Source organism: Mustela lutreola, chromosome 1 (assembly GCF_030435805.1).
Source record: "Mustela lutreola isolate mMusLut2 chromosome 1, mMusLut2.pri, whole genome shotgun sequence".
Classification (NCBI taxonomy): domain Eukaryota; kingdom Metazoa; phylum Chordata; class Mammalia; order Carnivora; family Mustelidae; genus Mustela; species Mustela lutreola.
The window spans coordinates 97,355,975-97,377,450 of NC_081290.1; the positions used below are offsets into that span (position 1 = coordinate 97,355,975).

At 45.1% G+C, this 21,476-nt stretch overlaps 1 protein-coding gene across 1 annotated transcript; it reads left to right on the plus strand.

Moving 5' to 3' along the window:
* Positions 1-15,755: 15,755 nt before the first annotated feature.
* NEUROG2 (neurogenin 2) lies at positions 15,756-18,322 on the plus strand. Its single transcript, XM_059154802.1, has 2 exons — positions 15,756-16,135; positions 16,513-18,322. The coding sequence occupies exon 2, from the start codon at positions 16,514-16,516 to the stop codon at positions 17,330-17,332; it is 819 nt and encodes a 272-aa protein (XP_059010785.1). The 5' UTR covers positions 15,756-16,135; position 16,513; the 3' UTR covers positions 17,333-18,322.
* Positions 18,323-21,476: the final 3,154 nt, after the last annotated feature.

The window sequence follows — 21,476 nt, forward strand, 5'->3', positions numbered from 1 at the left end:
CCCTTCTTTTGGAGGGTATGCTTCTAAATAAACCAAGAACTATCATGGCCATAATGATGTTGGGAGCTCAGATACATGATTTACTACATTTTCAGGTTCCTTATCCCTAGAGTCAGTATCAGGCTTTGGGGTGTGAGGTAGAGGCCAGATCTTTGAAGACCAGGTAAGGCACTGAGAAATAGAAGAGGGCTGGTTGTGCATGGAGGGGGTAACCAGTAGGGAAGACACATGGTTGACAAATTCTGCAGCATGAAAAGATACCAGATCTTTCATCATAGATGAGTTATGGGTGTGTTTGTGTGGACACATGTGTATACCAGAAGACATCTCCAAGTGTCTGTGACTCTTTTTAGGTATCACAGGCCCTACCAGTGTTTTGAATGGATAGAGATGTCCTTCCAGACCCCATGGAAATATCGCATGAGTACAAAATCAGAGCATCAGGCAAAGTGTAATGAACAGCATTTGAGGGTAACAGCTGAATCTAGACATTATTGTAAAAGACTTGCTTTCATGTGCCAAGCATACTGCCTAAGCAAGCTGACTGAATATAAGGGAGTAAGGACAGAGTAAAGAACATATTGCAAAGGAACTACATTCATAACTGTAGTGTCAGTGGCTCTTCAGAACCATAGTTTGCGTTTCTAATTAGGGACCAGCACCAGAACAATAGGTGCTCAGTGTTTAACCATTGAGTAATCGAAAATCTGGAATGTCCAGGCGATGTATTTTCCTTTCTTGTTTTTAAACGTTTTCTTCTATGTTTTTAAGCAAATCAAACAGAGCCTATTTATCTTACCATCTAATATTTGTTTATATATATATATATATATATATATATATAATATATATATATGTGCCTAATTTATATACTTGAAGCATACATACTTCACTTTGTATTCTGTTTTTATTCATTATGTTTTCCTTCTTTCTTTTGTTACTTTTAAAATATATTTTTGAATAGGTAATGACATGCACATGACTCAATATTCAAGAGGAACAAAAGGGAGTAGAGTGAAAAGTTTGCCACCTCCTTGTATCCCCCAGCTACCCAGTTTCCTTCCACAGAGTCATTCAGTATTATAAGGTTCTTATATTTCTTTCCAGAAATATTTTATTAACATAAAAGTAAATAAATACCAATGGTGTTACCCTTTTACACAATAGTCTACTATACACACTTTCTTGTACCTTGCCTTTTTCACTGAATGATATTACCTTAGAGTTCATTCCATATTGTCTATACTTTTAATAATTGCTCAGAATTTATCATCACCCTAAATGACTCCAATCTCCAACTGGCCACAGCCTCTCCTTCACTTCCCCAATATGTACTTCCTGGCTTCATCATGATTTCTCACCTCCTATTTCCTTACTGGTCTGCCAATCTATTGGTCTCTTTTGATCTTTTCCTGTCTGCCCAGACAACATCGTGTTTAATTACATTCAACTGCCTTGGTGCATTGACTCTTTGCTGCAGTTTTTTTTCTACCTGATAAAACTCTAACCATGGATTGATTACTCCAAACATCCTTTTCCATATCTCACACCTGGGCTTCTGGGTGCTCTACAGAAAATTACACTAATGTGCAGCTGGGTGCCAGAACACATTTATGATAACTGATCTCACAGATCCCATGTGCCCAGAAGTTCATGTCCCTAATCAGCTCTTCAACTCATTGTCTCCAGTCATTCTTCCACCAGAATGATTTCTCTAACATACAACAATCCCATGAAGTCAATCCGTCCCCGCCCATATTACCACTGATCTACTCTGTCTCTATAGATTAGTTTTGCCTGCTTAAAACTTCATAGAAATCAACTCATACAGAAGCTACTCTTTCAACTCTTTTTACTCAACATGTTTTTGAGGTATATACATGTTATTATGTATATCAGCATTCCTTTTAATTCTGAGTGATATTCTATGAACATACAGTATTTGTTGTTTTGAACCTGTTCACCAGTCCTTCACATGTGAGATAATTTCACCTTCTGTATTTTCTGTTTTTTGTTTTTTTTCTGAAACTTGCTGGTTAGATGACGGACTCTTGGACTGATCCTCTAAGTATTTTATCCTTAATGTTGTCTATATCTTTGACTTTGCCCCCTGCCCCACATTCAAGGAGATTCCTTAGAATTTATCTTTTGTTGTTTTAGTTATTTTTTTAATTTTTAAAAATACATTTATTTATCTCTATCCCCAAGTTAGGCTGAAGCCTATGACCCCAAGATCAAGAACCACATGCTTTTCTGATGGAGCCAGTCGAGTGCCCCTCTTCTGTTGTTTTAAATGACTTTTTTAGAGCAGTTAGGTTTACAACAAAATTGAAAAGGAGGTGTAGATATTTCCCAGATACTTTCCTCACATTGTCAACATCACTTGCCAGAATGGTACCTTTTTTTTTTTTAAACCAAGGATGAACCTACATGGACATGTCATAATCACCCAAATTTATAGTTTACAATAGGGTTTATTCTTGGTGTTGTACTTCTAATTCTATGGGTTTGGACAAATAATATAATGACATATACTCATTATCATACAGAATATTTTTACTGCCCTAAAAATCCTCTGTGCTCTGCTTATTCATCTCCCCAACCCTAGCAACCACTGATCTTTGATCTTTTTTATAGTTTTGCCTTTTTCAAAATGTGTAGGGTTAGAGCTATATAATTATGTACTCTTCATTTTGGCTTCTTTCTCTTAATAATATGCATTTGAAATTCCTTCATGTCTTTTCAGGCTTGATAGCTCATTTCTTTTTAGCACCGAATAATATTCCATTGTTTGGATGCACCACAAGTCATTTACCTATTTACCTACTGAAGGACATCTTGGTTACTTCCAAGTTTTGGAAATTATGAATAAAGCTGCTATAAACAGTGTGTTCAGTTTTTTGTTTGGACATGTTTTCAACTCCTTTGGATAAATACTCAGCAGTGTGATTGCTGGATCATATAGTAAGAGCATATTTAGTTGTTGTTGTTGTTAAGATTTTATTTATTTGAGAGCAAGAACATGAGAAAGCACAAGCAGGGGGAGCAGGAGGGGCAAAGAGAGAGGCAGATACAGATTCCCCACTGAGCAAGGAGCCTAAGGTGGGGCTCAATCCCAGGACTCTGAGATCATGACCTGAGCGGAAGACAGATGCTTAGCCAACTGAGCCACCCAGGCTCCCCCATATTTAGTTTTATAAGAAACTACCAAACTGTCTTCCAAAGTGGCTATACTAGTTTGCATTCCCATCAGCAATGAATGAGAGTTCCTGTTGCTCCATATTCTCACCAGCATTTGGTGGTGTCGGTGTTCTGGATTTGGGCCATTTTGTAGATGTGTAGTGATATCTCATTGTTGTTTTAATTCACATTACACTGGTGACATATGGTGTGGAGCATCTTCTATGAGTTCTGGCAGATTGTATCTTTCAAGGAATTGGCCCATTTATAAGAGATCTGTGATGTTTTCGCTTTCATGTCTGATATTAGTAGTTTGTGTCCCCCCCCCCCTTTTTTTCTTAGTCTGCATAGAAGCTTATCCATTCTATTGATCTTTTCAAAGAGTCATCTTTTGGTTTAATTTATTTACCCTACTGACTTTCTCTTTGGAATTTCATTGATTTCTGTTCTAATTCTTCTCATATTTTTTCTGCTTGCTTTGGATTTAATTCTTTTTCTAGTTTCCTAGGGTGAAAAGTTAAGTTATTGATTTTAGCTCTTTCTTATCTAATATGTGCATTCAGTGCTATAAATTTCCTTAAAGCACTGTTTTTGCTGCATCCCACGAATTTTAATAAGTTATGTTTTCATTTTCATTTAGTTCAAAATATTTCTCTTGAGATTTCTTCTCTGACCCATATGTTATATAGAAGTGTGTTGTTTACTTTTAATCTATATTTATCTATATTTAGGGGTACCTGGGTGGCTTAGTTGGTTGAGCATCCAACTCTTGATTGTGGCTGGGGTCATGATCTCAGGATCATGAGATTGAGTCCCAAGTCAGGCTTCATGCTCAGCCACAGTCTGCCTGAGATTCTCACTCTCCCTCTCTCTGTGTCCCTCATGTATACACATGTGCATGCTTTCTCTCTCTCTCTCTCTCAAATAAATAAGATCTGAAAAAAAAAAAGTGTTGTTTATTCTCCATATATTTTGGGATTCTTCTCTTATCTTTCCGTTTCTGGTTTAATGCCATTGTGGTCTAAGAACAAACATTGTATGATTTTGTACTTCTAAATGTTTTATGCTATGGTGTTTTATGGTCCAGAATCTGCTCTAGCTTGATGAACTTTTCATGTGAGACAAATGTATATTCTATTGCTGAATAAAGTAGTCTAGAGTTGTTGATTATATCCAATTTATCGATGGTGTTGAATTCAACTATGTTCTTACTGATTTTCTGCCTGCTGAATCTGTCTATTCCTGAGGGAGGAGGGTATTGAAGTCTCTAATTATAATAGTAGTTTCATCTATTTCTCCTTAGAGTTCTATCAGTTTTTGCTTTCCTTAAGTTGATGCTCTGTTGTTAGTGTATACACATTAAGGATCATTATGTCTTTTGGAGAACTGACCCCTTTGTCATTATATAATGCTCTCCTTTATCCCTGATAACTTTCATTACTTTTAAGTCTGTTTTGTCTGAACTTAATATAGCTGCTCCCACTTTCTTTTGATTACTATTAGTATGGTACATTTTTCTCCTTTCACTTACTTTTAATCTATATTTATCTATATTCAGAGTGGTTTTCCAGTAAACAATATACAGTTGTGTTGTGTTTTTAGATCCACTCTTACAAACCCTGTTTTTTAATTAGTGCATTTAGTTAGACCACTGACATTCAAAATGTGATTGTTGATATAGTTGAATTAATATCTAACATATATATTATTGTCATTGCCCTTTATCTTTATTCCTATTTTTGTCTTCTTGTCTTTTTATACCTGTTTTTTGTTTTAGTTGAACCTTTTATATGACTCCATTTTTTTCCTCCTTATTATATCAGGTATTCTTTTTGTTGTTATTTTTTGTTTTTTTGTTTTTTACTTGTTCTAGTAATTGCCCTAGAGTTTGCAATAGATATTTACAACCAATCCAAATCCATTTTCAAATAACACTATACCAACCCTAAGGTAGTACAAGTACCTTATAATAATAAAATAATCCTAATTCTTTTCTCCCTGCCTCATATCTTTGCTTTTATTCATTTCACTTATATATAAGCAGACATAAGCATATATATACACATAAGTATACATAACTGAATACATTGTTGTTATTATTAGCTTGAACAAATTGTTATCTGTTAGCTCAATTAAAAATAAGAACAATAAAGGATTTCATTTTACCTTCATTTATTCCTTAGTTGATGCTTATCTACTTTATGTAGATCTGAGTTTCTAAACCGTATTATTTTCCTTCTCTCTAAAGAATTTCTTTTAACATTTCTGATCAGGCAGGCCTAATGGCAAAAAATCCTCCAATTTTTGTTTTTCTGAGAAAGTCTTTTTTTCGCCTTCACTTTTAAAGGATAACTTCTCAGGGAACAGGATTTTAGGCAGGTGGGGCTTTTTTGTGTGTCCACTTTTTTTTTTTTTTCCTTTTGAGAGAGAGAGAGAAAGAGAGAGCAAGTGAGCAGGGGAAGGATGGGGCAGAGGGAAAGAGAGAATCTTAAGCCTGCTTCACACCCAGCATAGAGCTTGATGCTGGGCTCAGTCTCACAACCCTGAGATCACGACCTGAGCAGAAATCAGGAGTTGGGAGCTCAACTGACTGAGCTACTCAGACACCCCAATTATCTCAACAGTTTAAATATTTCACTCCACCCTCTTCTTGTTTACATGGTTTCTGACAAGTCAGCTGTAATTCCTGTCTTTGTTCTTCTACCGGTAAGGTGTGCCCCACCCCACCTCCTTTTAGGATTTTAAAAAATCTTTAATTTTCTGTAATTTGAAAATGATAGGCCTATGTGGTTTTTGGGGGGGAGGGTGGAGTATTTATCCTGCTTGGTATTCTCTGAGGTTTCTGGATCTGTGGCTGGTGTCTGGTATCAATTCGGGGGGAAATTTCGGTCATTATTGTTTCAAATAGTTCTTTTGTTCATTTCTCAAGGAAAGGGTGTAGGTTTGGAGTCCTCAAGTGTGAATACACAGTGTGACAGATCTACTCTGTGCCTGGGATCCTGACTTTTAATTAATATGTGCCTTTGGGTAATAATTTCCTTGTTTGTGAAAATGGTCACAACAATAATGTCCTCCTTGGGATTTGTGTGAGACTAAATGAAATAATATATTTCAAGTTGTTACCTGGTACAATGCCTAGCTCATTGTAAGTCTACCACCCCTCTACAAGAAGTATTTTCTAATTTCTCAGTTTCCATCAAGTATCAGCCAGAAAACACTGTCTCTTTTTTTGGCTATTCACTGCAACGTAAAAATATGGGGTAAGATGAAATGGAGAAAAATCTGCAAAAGAAATAATTCCATTAGAAGATAATTTTGTCAAGATCACTGATATATTTTTTTAAAGATTTTATTTATTTATTTGAGAGAGATTTATTGAGAGTGACCACAAGCAGGCAGAGAGGCAGGCAGAGAGAAAGGAGGAAGCAGGCTCCCTGCTGAGAAGAGAGCCGGATGTGGGGCTCGACCCAAGGACTCGAGTTCATGACCTGAGCTGAAGGCAGCGGCTTAACCCGCTGAGCCACCCAGGCGCCCCAAGATCACTGATATTGATCTGACACAGCCTTGGCACAGCTACAAACTATGTACTATGTAATCAATACTGACTGACAAAAAGAAAGAGGAGGAAAAGTGACTAATAGCCCTCATCTCTGTGAATGCTATGTTAACTTAAATTTTGACTTGGTTCTCTACAATGATTAAATTTACTCTGTGTTCTCTAGTTAGATTTCTTTCTCCATAAATTTCCAATTACCAAATTGTGATTGAAATCACTAGGTATTCTTTCTTGGCCAAATGCTTAGAACCAAGAAATGTATTACTGACTTATTAGACTGTATGCATTTTATTTAATATGTTTTATGTATTATTTTAATTTTATTTTTTTAGAGGGGGAGTGAAGGGCAGAGGGAGAGGGAGAGAATCTTAAGCACGCCTACACCCAGCATGGAGTCCAACATGGGGCTTAATCCCACACCCTGCGTCATGACCTGAGCTGAAATAAAGAGTCAGAGGCTTAACTGATGAGCCACCCACATACCCCAAAAGTCTGTATATCTTATTTGATTTCATTTTATTTTATGAGAAGAAGAAAAATCATTTTGAGCTATTGGAATAAGAGGGAAGGAAAAAGCTGTTATTTTAATAAGACATTACTTCTTAATTAGCTTATTTTGAACAAAAGAATTGTTTCCAAGCATCGCTGTGGGGGAAGGTAAGCACTGTTGATGCCTATTTAATGATACTGGGGCCAAAGGAATATTCATTCAGAGAAGAAATCAAACACTATGTGATTCTTTGGGAGCAGCTAGCAATTTATCCCAATGACCAATGCAATTAGCCCTAAAACATTCCCTTAAGCCTTCCAATGACTCATTTCCTGAGAAAGTGTTGATCTCAAATTCAGTATAGCTACAAAAGGCAAAGGAGGTCTCCAGAAGGCCAGTGGTTTGTAAATAATAATTTCTGATTATAAACGTCCCCAAATTTACCTGGAAAACACAAAGAAGGAAACACTACCCAATGGCGCAAAAAAACTGCACTATAAATATTTTTCCCTCCAGGATGTATGTGTTTGTATTTCCCTGCAATTATCCAGATATACATGTTGTCTACAAATTGGAGTTAATACTAAGCATTACATCATGATTTTAAAGATTAAATATCTGTCCAAAATATTATAAATCAAATTCTGCATGACATTTCATTATTGTAACAATAATATAACTTATTAATCAGACTCTATTATTGGTAAATATGGGCAAGCTTGTAAGATTCACAGGTGAAGTGTAAAAGTATAAGTCCTTAAGTTATCATTGACACTTGGAAATGCACAATTTGCCTGACAAAGTTAAGGGCAAGTAAATTATAGTGGAAAAGAAAAAAAAATGGGGAGCAGAAATAGGAATTTGGGCACCTGAATACAGAGAATGAGGCTTAAGGCAATTGGCCCCATGTACCTCATAGCCCTTTCTCCCCTCATGCGTGATAGCTGGGTAAAATGTGTATGGAATATCAATTTGGAAGAGAAAAACACACCAGGGGAATGACAAGCAATCTGAGAAGGAATCTGGCAAGTGGCTCTGTGTGTGTGAGGAGAAACATTGATCTACACACATTACATAATATACAGACACAGCATATGCCTGGTAAGTGCGTATGAAGTACTTTTAACAGTCTGGAACCCAAGCCTTTCCCTTAGTCTATTGCATCTTGGCATCACTTCTAGCTGTTGAATAGAGAAATCCTCAAAAGTCTTGGGGCCTAGGCCCCCTTATTCTCAAACTTGGCTGCTATCAATTGCTGGGGGTGGGGGGAGTGTCTTGTTTGTTTATTTCGACTCCGAGGCCCACACCACTGACGATTTTGAGTCTCATGGTTCGAAGCAGCCGTACCAAGCGTTTGTAACACGAGTCCAGATGGAAGAAGAATCTAGAGGGTGAACCACGAAGTGATACCCAGCCCAAAGTCGTGTTTGCCCCCGGCGGACCAGGGGCCCCGTCGTAGTCCCCCGTGGTCCCGCCAGGGGGCGCCAGGACCCCGTCGCGCACCCAGCTCTCCGGGACCAGCCTCGCGACCTGCAAACTCTAGGTGTGACAGGATGGGAGCATGACCCCCGGGGGCGCGGCCGGCGGTAGGGGGCGCCTTCCTCAAACCCATCGGCGTTCGGGTTCCCTCGGATATCACCCTCGAATGAGATCTTGTTTTGTGTTTTGTTTTAAAAGCCTCCTCCGTCCCGGTACTGCTTGGAGGCGTAAATGAGAGACGGTGGGAGGGGTGGGAGGGGGAAATGGAGAAAAAAGGCGCTGGGGGACTGAATGCCTTCTTTAAATTACTGCTGACACCTCGGTTCCAGGCCCCTAAAATCTCAATCAACAATCCATTAGAACTCAACAGGAGTAAAACGAAATCCTCGTTTAAGTGTATTTATCCGATCTCCTTTCTCTCTTTCAAATGCAAAATCCATTTCAGCATATGCCCCCTTCTTTCTCCGGCCTTTCTCTCAAGACTGGCAGCCCATACCACTCTTGTAAATATGAAAGATGCTAATCATATGACATATCACGTCTCCGTCGGAGCCGGAATAAAGCCTTCAGATTTGGGATCATTGCCTCCAGACAACAGCTTCATCAGCCGGAAAGTTGGTTTTTTTCTCCTTTCCTTCAACTCTCAATCCCTTCTTTGTTTGGAGGAAAATGCAGCCGACTCGAGCCACCCAGGCCATATGGTTCACTCTGTATTTTCTTAGTTGAATTCTGTATTGTTTCTGTGACTTGCGAAGTTTTTTTGGAAGTGCGTATAAAGACATAGAAGAGCTACTTGTGCAGGGAGCGCTGCCCGGGCGCGCCGCGGCCGCCCCCTCCCGGCCTGGAGACCCGGCCGTCGCCGCTCGGCGCAGCGCGGTGTCAGCGGTGGCATTATCACACTGACGTGACCAACCACCGAGCCGGCCGCAGCTGTCTGGTTCGCTCGCCGGGCGTACCCCGCGTCTCGCACCGCGCCTGGCACACAGTAGGCGCTCGAGAACTATTTGGGGGAATGAAAGCATGAATAACATCAGCTACAAGGCTCGACCCCGAAGGTGCTGGGTTCTTAAAATATACCATGGGTCTCTACAAAACAAACAAAACGTAGCCTCGCTCTCTCCTGACACTATTACCCTGTCTTACTGTCTACATAACACAAGGTCTCCTGACTTAAGTTTTTTTTTTTTTTCTTTTCTTTTTTACCTGCTAATTTGAATGCAAGCTTTACGGTGTAGGAATCGCGTCTTGGGCGTCGCATTGTTCCCAGAGGTTGATACAGTGCTTGGCACACATTGGGTGCTCGTTAAGTATATTTTGAACGTAGGAGGGAGGGATGATTGCATGAGTGGCTTAAAGTGGGAAGCTGATACCCTATTCCCCAAAGATACGATTAAAGAAACTCCTAAAGATGCAAATCTATTTACCGCAATCTCCCCCTTTTCATCTATATCAGTCACAATAAAGAATACGTTTCTTTCCAGAAGAGAATTCGGTGTTGGAGGGGTTTTGTTTTTTCTTTAGCGGGGAAAGGAGAGGGGGAAAAATCAGCTTTCAGATCTTTATCCATTGCTCTGAATAAGTTTTGTGTTTTCCAGGTTTGGTACTGTCCGTGCTGGGGAGCAGGCTGCCAAATTTCCTTTCTCTCAGTCTAACTCCTTATACAAACCCCAAAGGGCCCTTTCACCAAATCATTAAATTCTACAGAGGTGGTCAAGCTCGCACTGCTTTTCATGAAACGGAGAAAGAAAAGGGTCCTTGAAGTTTAGAAGATGCCCAAGGAAAACTCCTTGAATGACATCAAAAGAATGAGTTTCCATAGCTGTTGAAGCACGAGGGCCGTGTATCCGCACAAAGGGGGACCGGGGCACCGGGACGGGCCCAACGCTCTGTCCCAGGACAATTGGGTCACTGAAATAGGGAATTAATTACCATTGGAGAGTGGGCAGCCCATTCACCACTGGCTGAGTTTTATTAAACGCCAATATAAATAACAAAACAACTCTTGTGGCTGCACTATTCCTACACGCCAAAGGAAGGATTATGCTGGGGATTAACATCTTAAAGTCTATGAGACTTTCTGACTCAAGGCTCGGAGCTGGTAATCGTGTTTGTCTCCTGGTTCAGCGATTAGTGCTCTCTTTCTTGCACTTTCCCCTGGATAGCCAATGTCCCTTTTTGCAGGCACAGAGGGCTAGGGTGGGGGAGTCTTCTTTCACTAGTGGGCCCCCAAGGCCCCCATTCACGCGCCGGCTGTTCTTTTCCCCTTACCTGAGGAAAACAATCAGAAAGCTGGCGGGGATTGGCAAAATCTTCTAACAGTGATTTCTTTCCTTCTGGGAAAGAAGATGGGCACTTGGGTCGCATCAGGGATGAAGAGAAGCCTGCAGGGCGCTGCCTTTCCAGAGCCGGCAGAGAGAGGGTAGGGCCGGGGCGGAAGAAGGGGAGCCTCACTGCACTTGCTGGGCAGATTTCGTCACCACCAAGACGGCCTTGTGCGTCAAGATCGGTTTCCTGAATATTTGGTTTGAGACACCAAAGCACTTTGTGCGGGCTTGGGGCAAGGATCTCGGCAGCGGGGCTCCGGGGCAGGGGCACGGTGTTCCTCGCCTGGCATCCAGTGTCGTGGATGTCTCGGCGGTACGCGCGCACGGAAGGGGGAAGGGCTGGCGCGGTGAAGCTCGCAACTCTCCCGGACTAGGCTGACGCGGAATCCTCCCCGGACGCGATCCGCGGGGGAAACCAGGGCAGACCGAGAATTCCGTGCAGGGGTCCACGATGAAGGTGGGGCGTGAGTTTACACAGCTATTTCTGCGGGCTTCTTTGGCTCCCCGGAAGAGGACCGCCAAAAAAATCCCAGCCCATCCTAGCTCCCAGCGCTTGTCAGCACAAATAACGAACTCTGGCATTGCAAGGAGTCCTCGGCGGGGAAAGCTAATCTCTCCCAGTCCGGCTCCCCCGGCTCCGGAAACTGCGTTGGTAGCCCCCCAGGGAAAAACTAAGGATGTTCAGGATTGGCTAACTTGTACTCGCCATCTTTCCGCCTTTCTGAGAGCTCACTCGGAGGGTCGGGACTCAGGGTACAAACCCTCTTGGCAGGCATGTCATCCTGTCCTTTAAGCAGAGAGTAGACGCACCCTCTCCTTACAAGCAGGGTGATTTACTGGGAACTGGGGGCAGGCCCGTTGCGCAGGCAAACTTTCCCTCTTGCATTCTCTGGGAACAGCGCCCCCCCCCCGCCCCCGCCCCGCCGCGGCCTCGCCACCCCCCTCACCCCCATTCACCTGCCGCAGCAAGAGTTTGGGGAGGAGACCAATTGTCCTCTTTGGCCACTTGGGAGGTCGAAGTGTGGATGGGATGTAGCCTATGGCCCCACAGCAACACCTACCCTAAACTTTAGGGCTTTTGGGTCGCCTTAAAGTTCAAGCTTCTTAGAAGCAACAAAGACTTTCTAAAGATCTCCACCCTTTCACCCCTCCCCTTACTTCACTTTTCTCTGGCTATACGCATTCGACCCCCTTTCTTTCGAAGGCTTAGGGATGAGTTTAAATCATTGTGCTCCCATTTCTTGATAACTGCCTGCTTTGAGCTTTTGTTCTCTTAAAGTAGGATTGCACACTGAAAGAGGGCTGAAGATGAACAGTTTGACCCTTCAGGACAGTTCACGCAGTGGACAGGAGCGGCCCTCGGTCACCAACCTCACTGATGCTATTCACGCTCTCCCCTCCCCCTTCGCATAACATTTCAGCCTCGTTTCATCTGGACAATCTTTTAGACCACACAAGTGCCTCTTGAATTTATTTAAGTTAAAAGAGTGCTAGAAGAGTCCAGCTAAGGATGTTCCGCGTTGGTAACGTCCTCGCAAATCTGAGTACAAATCGAAATTTCTTTCTTTCAGCAAAACCCAACAAAATGTTGAACAAATAGAATTCTGCAACTGTGTGTGAACGGCTGGCTTCTGAATTTCACTAGCGTTGTTAGACTGTTCTTGGGGCTGTTTCTTTTCTTTTTAAAAATAATATTCTTCATAGTGAGAAATCTTTCCAGAAGTGTTCTATTACTGAATGCTTCTCTCAAAAGCTATAATACAAATATACAACCAAAATTCCTAGAATTCCAAGATGATCTAAAGGGTAATTTTTTGGAAACTCTTGTAGTTTGCACAGTAAAGAAGTCCTTATTTCAAAGATAAAATTCTGTAATGCCCATGATATCTTTATATTTACATGGATTAGATAGAGGTTGATTGATGTCAGTGTTTGAACATGTGTACAACCTTAAGTTTCTTGGCACAATTTTCCCTTTCAAAGGAAATTTCTGTAATCATAAATGTGAAATCTATCCTAACAATATTTTATTTTTCTAAATATCTGCATAGGACACACTTAAATATGCATTAACTTCTCGTAGACAGTATAGGAAGTTTGGATTTTGACAATAGAAAGCATGGACCCTTTTGGTGCATCATAAAAACATAAAATCGTGGGAGAACATAAAAACTGGGGGGTCATACACCCAAATGCTGTTAACAATCAACTAAAGAAATCCATTGTGTTTCACTCACACTAAGCACTAGACCCAGCTTGATCTCCGTGTCTGTTTAGTTATACAAGACTGATCAGTCTTTCCTTTAAGCCTCTTCTTAACTGGTTTCTGATTCTGTTTTTCCCCCTAATATCTTTTCATCAGATCAAACCAGCACTTCTAGCCAAACTAAAATATTAAAACAACTGTCCAAGGAGGTACCTTTCTACTGATACTAAAATAAACCTTTCTTTGTTTTCTGTTACATTGGCATCCACTGCAGTCTGGAAGGCTTTCTTTTAGGGGGACTGTGAAGAGTATCTACATGTTTGTTTGGGATCAGCGAGCATCACCTGGGAAATAATGCTAAGGTGTAAATGCAACCACGTTAGGCACTTCTGGTAATTTTTACTACGAACACATCTTCTGCTTGATCCAACTCTTTCATGAAGTTCTGATTCTGCAGGGTCATGATTTAGAACCAGAGACCCAAAGAAGTGCCAGAGAGGCAAATACTGTATGTTGGAGACTGAAAGTGTCTCTCCCTTCTTGATAATTTTTTACACTTCTCACAAATGAAATCAAGCTCCTCGGAAAACATGGAGGAGGTAACCTGGAGGAAATAATGCTTTTAAATTTAGGGAACTTGTTTTTCAAAAGGAGGGAGAGGCAAAACACAAATATGAGTGAGGAAAGTGAAAATCGTGGCAGTTTTAAAATCATTTTGAGACAGAAGGAAGTCTGGAGTTTGTAGAGCTGAGCTGGGCAAAAGTCTCTTTCGTGGGATTCTAATTTTCATTTTCTTTACTTTGTGCTTTCCAATCCTGGTTACCCCTGCAGAAAATATCAAACAAATTAAAACCATGCCAAAACACGGACAACCATTTTCATCATGCCCTTTTCTCAAATAAACTTGTTTCCAATTCCTACAGACCGAATGAGACAGAGACCCGCAGACAATTATCTTTTTGTCTCGCCACTTTTCAACGCCCAACATTCCAAATGCTCCTTGCTTAAACTTAATTTGCAAAAGGGATCTTAATGGAGTCCTCTCCCATCGACCAGAGTCCAGATCCATCGCCACTACTCAAGCATAGTCTACTGCCAGGCCCAGCACACACTTCTGAGGACTCTGCTCGGTCTCTAAGAAAAGTCCGCTGCGTCGACAGGAGGGTGGGCGTGAGCGCAGGGAGGAGGAGAGAGGGAGGGCTGACAAGCAATGTAGAACAAGTTTCTTCCGAAGCCCAGTCACCGTCAGTTCTATTTTCCCGTTGAAAAGCCGGGAGTATGGGAAGGACTGGCCCCCTGTCCCTACAACGCCCCCAAGCGCGGAGCAGAGGTCACGGAAATGTCAGCCCGGCCCAGGCGCCCGCGGGAGCGGCAGGTCGGCCGCTCCTCCCACTCCGCTCGCTGCCACCATCGCGGGGAGTCACCTGGTTGTCTGGCCCTGCGGTAAACAGGGGTTAACCCCCCCCAAAACAAAACAAAACAAACAAAACCTCTGTCAGTTCCCGGAGACCCAGTTTGTCACAGGTAAAATGAGGAGAGTCCTTTCAGCTCTAACACGTGAGCGCTTTTATTCTCACGTCCTCATCAACCGCTCCCACACTCGATCTCTCTCCTTCTACGAGACGCCCTCGATGAACCCGCCACCGTCCTCTTCCTTCACCCTCGCACTCTAGTCTCTCTGGAACCTACGTGCCCACCACGTGCCCACCACTCGCCATCCCTACTGCATATTCCCCCCTTAACCAAATGACTGCGTTTTTAAAACCATTTCCTATTTGATACAGCTCCTAAGAGGCTTTGCCAAGAGGCACCCGGCAGCACCAGAAGGTAGCTGCTTTCCCCGGCATTCTGACCCCCATGAACTAATTCCTCGGATCCCGAGGTCCGGGAGCTGAAAGGCCGGGCAGCGCCGGGTACTGCGCGAGAGCGCGCGCCGGGGCGGGGGTCGGGGGTGGGGGGTGCGGTCGCAAGGACGGGGGCGGGGGCGGTAGCCTGGGTCTCCCCAACGGCCCCCGGCGCCCCGGCCCCTAATGAGCGGCTGAAAGGGAGCGGGCTCCGGTGCGCGTGGCTCGCAGGCCTCCCGGAGTCCGGGGCGCAGTGATTGGCCAGCTGCGCCTCGCGACCTCCATTCATTAATAAATTAGCGGCACGCTCCAGCCGAGCGCGAGCCACCAATCACAATGGGCAGCGGCGGCGACAACAGCCGCAGCTTGAGCTGAAGCCGCCACCGCGGCTTCAGCCGCTCCGACCGCAGCCTCGAGCTCCAACAGGAGCTTTAGAACCATTTTATGCTGATTAGATAAAGGGGGGAAAGAGGCGGGGGCGATGGGAGGAGGAGGATGGATGGCAGGGCCGGGGAGGGGGGGAAGTGGGTGAAGAAAGAGAAAGAAATGAATGATGATAATGCAATGAAAAGAATAAGCCGGGGGAGGGAAAAGCGGGGGAGACGGGGCGGGGGGGTCGCCACAAGGGGAGGAGGAGGCGGCGGCCCGGGGTTGGGGGGGGGCTGGGGGCCCTGGGGGCAGATCTGATTGTTTTCTTGGTGGTATATAAGGGGTTTTAAGGAGAGTCGTGTGCCAGACACGCAGCCACTGAACCACAAGCAGCTTCGCTTTAACTGGAGTGCCCGGGAGTCGCGTGCCAGGAGCCGCACGGCCGAGGACTGACTGACAGACAGACACGCACCACCACCACAACACACGAGACCCAGGCGGATCGCCGCGGCCGCCGGGGCTCCTGGCAAACTCGTCCGTCGGACCGGTCCCCCGCGGAGCCGCACCGGAGCCGCGGTTTTCAAGCGAGGAGGAGGACGCAGCGCTGCGCTCCCGGCGGCGCGGAGAATCGCTTCAGCACACGCCAAAGTACTAGCGACCCTGAGACTCATTTAGGGAGCGAACTACGTAAGTATCCTCCCTGTGGCTTCCAGCTTGCCCGGGTGTTTCCGGCACCCGGTTTCACCACGTCCGAATGCCCTTTGCTCGCGTAGAATATGTCCCGGGGGTCGCTGTCCCTTTCCGGACTTCTACACATCCCTGAGGTCGGCCCGCCGAGTGCGGGGGGGCCCGGTTGGCTGGCGGCGGGATCACAACGAGGGGCTCTCAAGAGTTTGGAGAGTACTGGCGGGGTTTCCTCCCTAACTACGTTCTTCCTTGGCGCGGTTCCGAACCAGTCCTCGCGGGTGCGCGCAGGAGTACTTCCCACTGACATAGAGAACGTGCCTCGGCCTCTGTATTTACAGCTCGTTTGGTTCTTTCTCCCTCCCCGCTCTCTTCGGTAGGATGTTTGTCAAATCCGAGACCTTGGAGTTGAAGGAGGAAGAGGACGTGCTGGTGCTGCTCGGCTCGGCCTCCCCTGCCTCTGCTGCCCTCACCCCGTTGTCGTCCAGCGCCGACGAGGAGGAAGAGGAGGAGCTGGGCGCGTCCGGCGGGGCGCGCCGGCCGCGCGGAGCCGAGGTCGGGTCCGGGGGGCTGGGCGGCTCTCCGGCCGGAGCCGAGGGCTGCCGGCCCGCGCGGCTGCTGGGTCTGGTTCATGAGTGCAAGCGGCGCCCCTCCAGGGCGCGAACCGTTTCCCGCGGCGCCAAGACGGCCGAGACGGTGCAGCGCATCAAGAAGACCCGTAGACTGAAGGCCAACAACCGTGAGCGCAACCGCATGCACAACCTCAATGCCGCGCTGGACGCGCTGCGCGAGGTCCTCCCCACGTTTCCCGAGGACGCCAAGCTCACCAAGATCGAGACCCTGCGCTTTGCCCACAATTACATCTGGGCGCTCACCGAGACCCTGCGCCTGGCCGACCACTGCGGGGGCGGCGGCGGAGGCCTGCCGGGGGCGCTCTTTTCCGAGACTGTGTTGCTGAGCCCGGGAGGCGCTAGCGCCTCCCTGAGCAGCAGCGGAGACAGCCCGTCGCCTGCCTCCACCTGGAGCTGCACCAACAGCCCAGCGCCGTCCTCTTCGGCGTCCTCCAACTCCACCTCCCCCTACAGCTGCACTTTATCTCCTGCCAGCCCGGCGGGTTCTGACATGGACTATTGGCAGCCCCCACCTCCCGAAAAGCACCGCTACGCACCTCACCTCCCCATAGTCAGGGACTGTATCTAGAACTACCCTCCTTGCTACCCGCGCCAGGCCCTAGTAGGTTCCCGTTCTTGTCCCTGTCCAAGCCCTCCTCCCACCCCTCTCCTGTCCCTACTTCTATATGCCCTGGAAACCATCTCACTTTACGGGGCAGATGTAGGCATTCTGAGTCCTGGGTTGTTTGCTGCATTCCTTGGCTAAGGGTTTCCTTCCTTCAGATGGTCTCTAATTTATTGACGGTGTGATGGAGCTCATTGTCAAAGAGGATGGTAGAATGGGGGGGGGGCGTTTCTACGGCTAGAAAGATGCTGGAAAGCGACGAAGGTGGCGTGTCTAAAGAGTTTGCAGAGTGGACTGACGCTCCTCCCCCTCTCTAACACCAGAGGGACTCGGAGCGGTTCGTGTGAATCTCCCAGGGGGAATGCAACTGGTTCCTCTGATCTCTTCACCTTTGCTTCTACATAGAGATGTTAATGTCGAGTAGAAACAAATGTATCTTAGCATCTGAATGATTTTACCGGTAATAATATTATCCACAGATTTGCAATGGCTGGCATCTGCTTTATTCCCATTGCTGTCTGCGGGCTGTGGGAATTTCACCTGTCAAACCAAACTTTCCCTCTCTGATGTGCACTTTGTTCTGTTTCCCAGATTCGTCACAATGCCTATTGTCACGTTCTTCTCTTTCCTTTTTCTTCTCCATTTTGCCATCTGTCTCTTATGATTTATAAGGGGGAAAAAGTTGTTTTGTTAGAGGGCCAGGTTAGAAGTCATTGTATAATTTGTAGGCTTTGTAATGATTGAATGCAAGCGTGGAAATTTAGGCTGAACTCTCTATCAAAAGGAAAAATGTGGAGGAAGAGGGAAAAATCGGGAGGGAGGATTGTTTCATGCATTATTTATCTCGACCTTTTAGGGGAGAAGGAACTCCCCCATTCTTTCAAGAGATTAAAAATAAATCAACAGACTGAAAACCTGAGCAGACACGGAGCATTATCAGGATCAGCCACACACGTGTTCCCTTCTATTTATTATAAAGAAAAATTTCATGGGAAAAGTATGTATTTTTTGTATATTTTACAGAGTTTATTCTAGTATGTATTTACACCTTGAACAAAAATTGTTCTTGTGATTAAACTATAAATAAAATATATAATTTTCATAATTTTTGTGTGCTGTATTCTAACTTTTCCCTTCTTTTGTGGTTTTTAGAAGAATGTGTTGTGCTTTTCTGAAATTCTTGTAGCAGATTGAGATAGAGTAGTTGTATTTTTCATCAGTGTTTGTGTGTAGAATTTCACTGACATATAAAATCTAAGAGATCACAAGAAGCTGAGTCATATTTGAGACACTAATACTGACATCAGAGTTAACTACATACAAACAAAACTTGATTTTTAAGAGTGAACAAGATCAGTAAAAAAGAGGGATAGAGTTAGAATATAATTAAATCATGATAAGTTCCAAAGTTCAGAAACTTTGATGTAAAAAAAAAAAATAGTGGAGCTGAAGTTTCTTGTTAGAATGTGTAGAAATGTGTTCTTACACTTTGAGTTTCAATTATCACCTGTAAATTGTAGGGACTGGACAGTGATTTCCAAGGTCCCTTCCAACTCTAACATCTATGATGTATTTATCATTCATTATTGGAAGCTGATTTTGTATTAGCCATTTTAACAAACTTGTTGGTTTTAAATGCAAACTCCTGGAGAAAATGTATTCAGAGTGAACTGGGATAAAATTATGTCTGTGGGAAATAGCTAAGCTTTCCATTTTTGTTAAAATAATCACATAGTCAAAACTTCTTCAGAGGGAAAGCAAAAATGGTTTCCTAATCTCCCAAACACATAGCTCTACAACTTGTACTTTCAAAAGCAGAAATGAATAGCACCGTGGGTCAAAGATGACCAAGTGAAGGTTGATCACATCCTAGGGTTAAGCCCCTTCCTTGGTGGAGGGTGTCCACTGGAGGACACAAGCTTTAAAAAAAAAAAAATCAGCTTAGCAAAGAAATGTTGGTTGCTCATGCCTCCCTGCAGCCTCCCCCCCCTCCCCACACCGCCATGAACTTCATATTTGCTTCTGGTTTGGGCTAAATCTTCCACTCCTCTGCATTAAGCAATGATAATTTCTCCTGAGATAACTATCTGAAACCACTCCTCCTCTTTATCCAAGTACAAAATTTTAAGTGTTAAATATATGAATAACCATTTTTTTTTTAATCAAAGGAAGAACCAAACCAAGGGTTTGCTTTGTCTTGATTTCATAGCTGGATATAAAAGAGACTTGTTGGAAAACTCTTCTAATTTAAAGATCTTATTATTCCTAGCCTCACTTCATGATGTGATATGAGAAGGCAATGCTATATCTTTTATATTCACATTTGTTTCTAATATTTAAAAAGCTAAGCCAGGAAGTAAGACAATTTTAGTAGGGTAGTTTTAAAACATGAGTTTTAATACCAAATAATTGTTCTAGTGATGATGCTTATGACGATATATGGTGCTTCTTTTGGAAATTTGCCAAAGAAACATGTTATGATACAGGTCCGTAGAGACAAACCCTCAGGGGGCAGTTAGGCTCCCAAGACTATGGAAAACCTCAATTGATGGGGTGATCCCGTAAACGGGTGACCCTAATTGTTTATTTGGAGAGGCATGGATGGCGAGACAGTCCAGTAACCGCAGCTTTGAGTAAGCGCAGTACAGCGAACAACTGAGCCCTCTATTTAGCTGAATCGAGCAGCCACCCGTACACAGGACGCGAGACACGTTTAGCAGGAGCTTGTGGGTCCCCACACACATCCGCAGCATGTCATACACGGGGGGAATTCCGTCTACCATTTGTAACCTATACTCAGGCTCTCCCTTCCTCCTGCGAGCAGACCTTATTTTACACTAAATCGGTGCAATGATTTTCGACGGCGCCCAATCTCTCTTCGCGGTTACGGATGATCTTTCTGCCTCATTTCGCGCTGGATGTCGCGCAGCAGCTTCCACAGCCCGTGGGCGGAGGCCCAGCCGTCCTTTCCCCTCCTCTGTAAGAATGAGAATTACAGGGTTGAGGCCGCTGCTTCTGCAGTGGGGATTAGAGTCGCTCTTGTATTTTTTCCATTTCCTGTCCACGTTGTGACCACAGACAGGAGGAGCTCGGTCTGCATCGAGCGGGCTGGTGGGCGGCTGAGCAGCCATTCCCTCTCTGGTTGCTCTCTGGTGGCGAACGTTTCAAACAAGGCCAAGGAGACGTTCTTCCAATGACAGCCCCACACCGCCAGAGTTGCTAGATCTTTCCAGTGCCTGCGAGTGCGCTGCGCGTGTTTACCTAAGGGCTGAGAGGTGCGACGGTCTGTCCTGTCCTCTTTGGAAACTTCGCTTCGACGCCGTCAGGGTTCCCGCACTGGTTGATTTATTTGTTCTGAACTGCCCCAGGCCTTGTTACCGGACTAATTTTTCCTTCACCAGATTTTAAATAAATCCAGCTGAGGGCCAACAAGGAGGAAAAAAAGCAGCAGAGAGACGGTCTGTTAACTGCTGGGCCCACCGCGGGACCCTGGCCCAGGCTCAGCGGAGGCGGTAGTGGGGAGCAGGGTTGAGGAGCCCGAAGTCCCGCTGCACCTGAGCAGGGGTCGGGTGGGCGCCCTCCCGGGCCGAGCCTTGCAGGCCGGGCTGAGGCGAGGGCAGCAGGCGGCCTTGTCCCGCAGAAAGCGAGCGTCCAGTCGGTCCTTCCCTGAGTTTAGCCCGATTACGCATGAAGGACATCTGGGCCCGAGGCCCGCTGTAGCTGCGCACACCAGCCGATCCAGGGGGTAGTGGCTCCTGGCTGCGGCAGGCCAGACCTGCGGGAGAGGCTGGGAGCTGTGAGCCCCCCACCCGCCTCGCCCTCCGCTTGCAGTTCGCCTGGTGCACCCCCTGCATTGCACAGCCTTGGGCAGGTTGTGACTTCTGGGCACCGACACCTGGAACCCGTTAAAAGCGCCTCCTCCTCGTGCTCGGCCTCCCCCCGCCCTTCGCACCCCCTCGGCACTAGGGCTCCCAGGCGAGCTTTGAATGTATTAATTAAATAAAGCAGGCAGCCCTTGAATCGAACCGATGCAGGGCGCTCCCGGGAGCGTGAAAGTCCTGGCCTCCGAATCTGCAAAAGGAAATGTGTGAAAAGAGAATTAGTGAAA

Excerpts from the sequence above, each read along its gene's own strand:
- NEUROG2 (XM_059154802.1), top strand. The coding sequence starts at position 16,514 with ATGTTTGTCAAATCCGAGACCTTGGAGTTGAAGGAGGAAGAGGACGTG.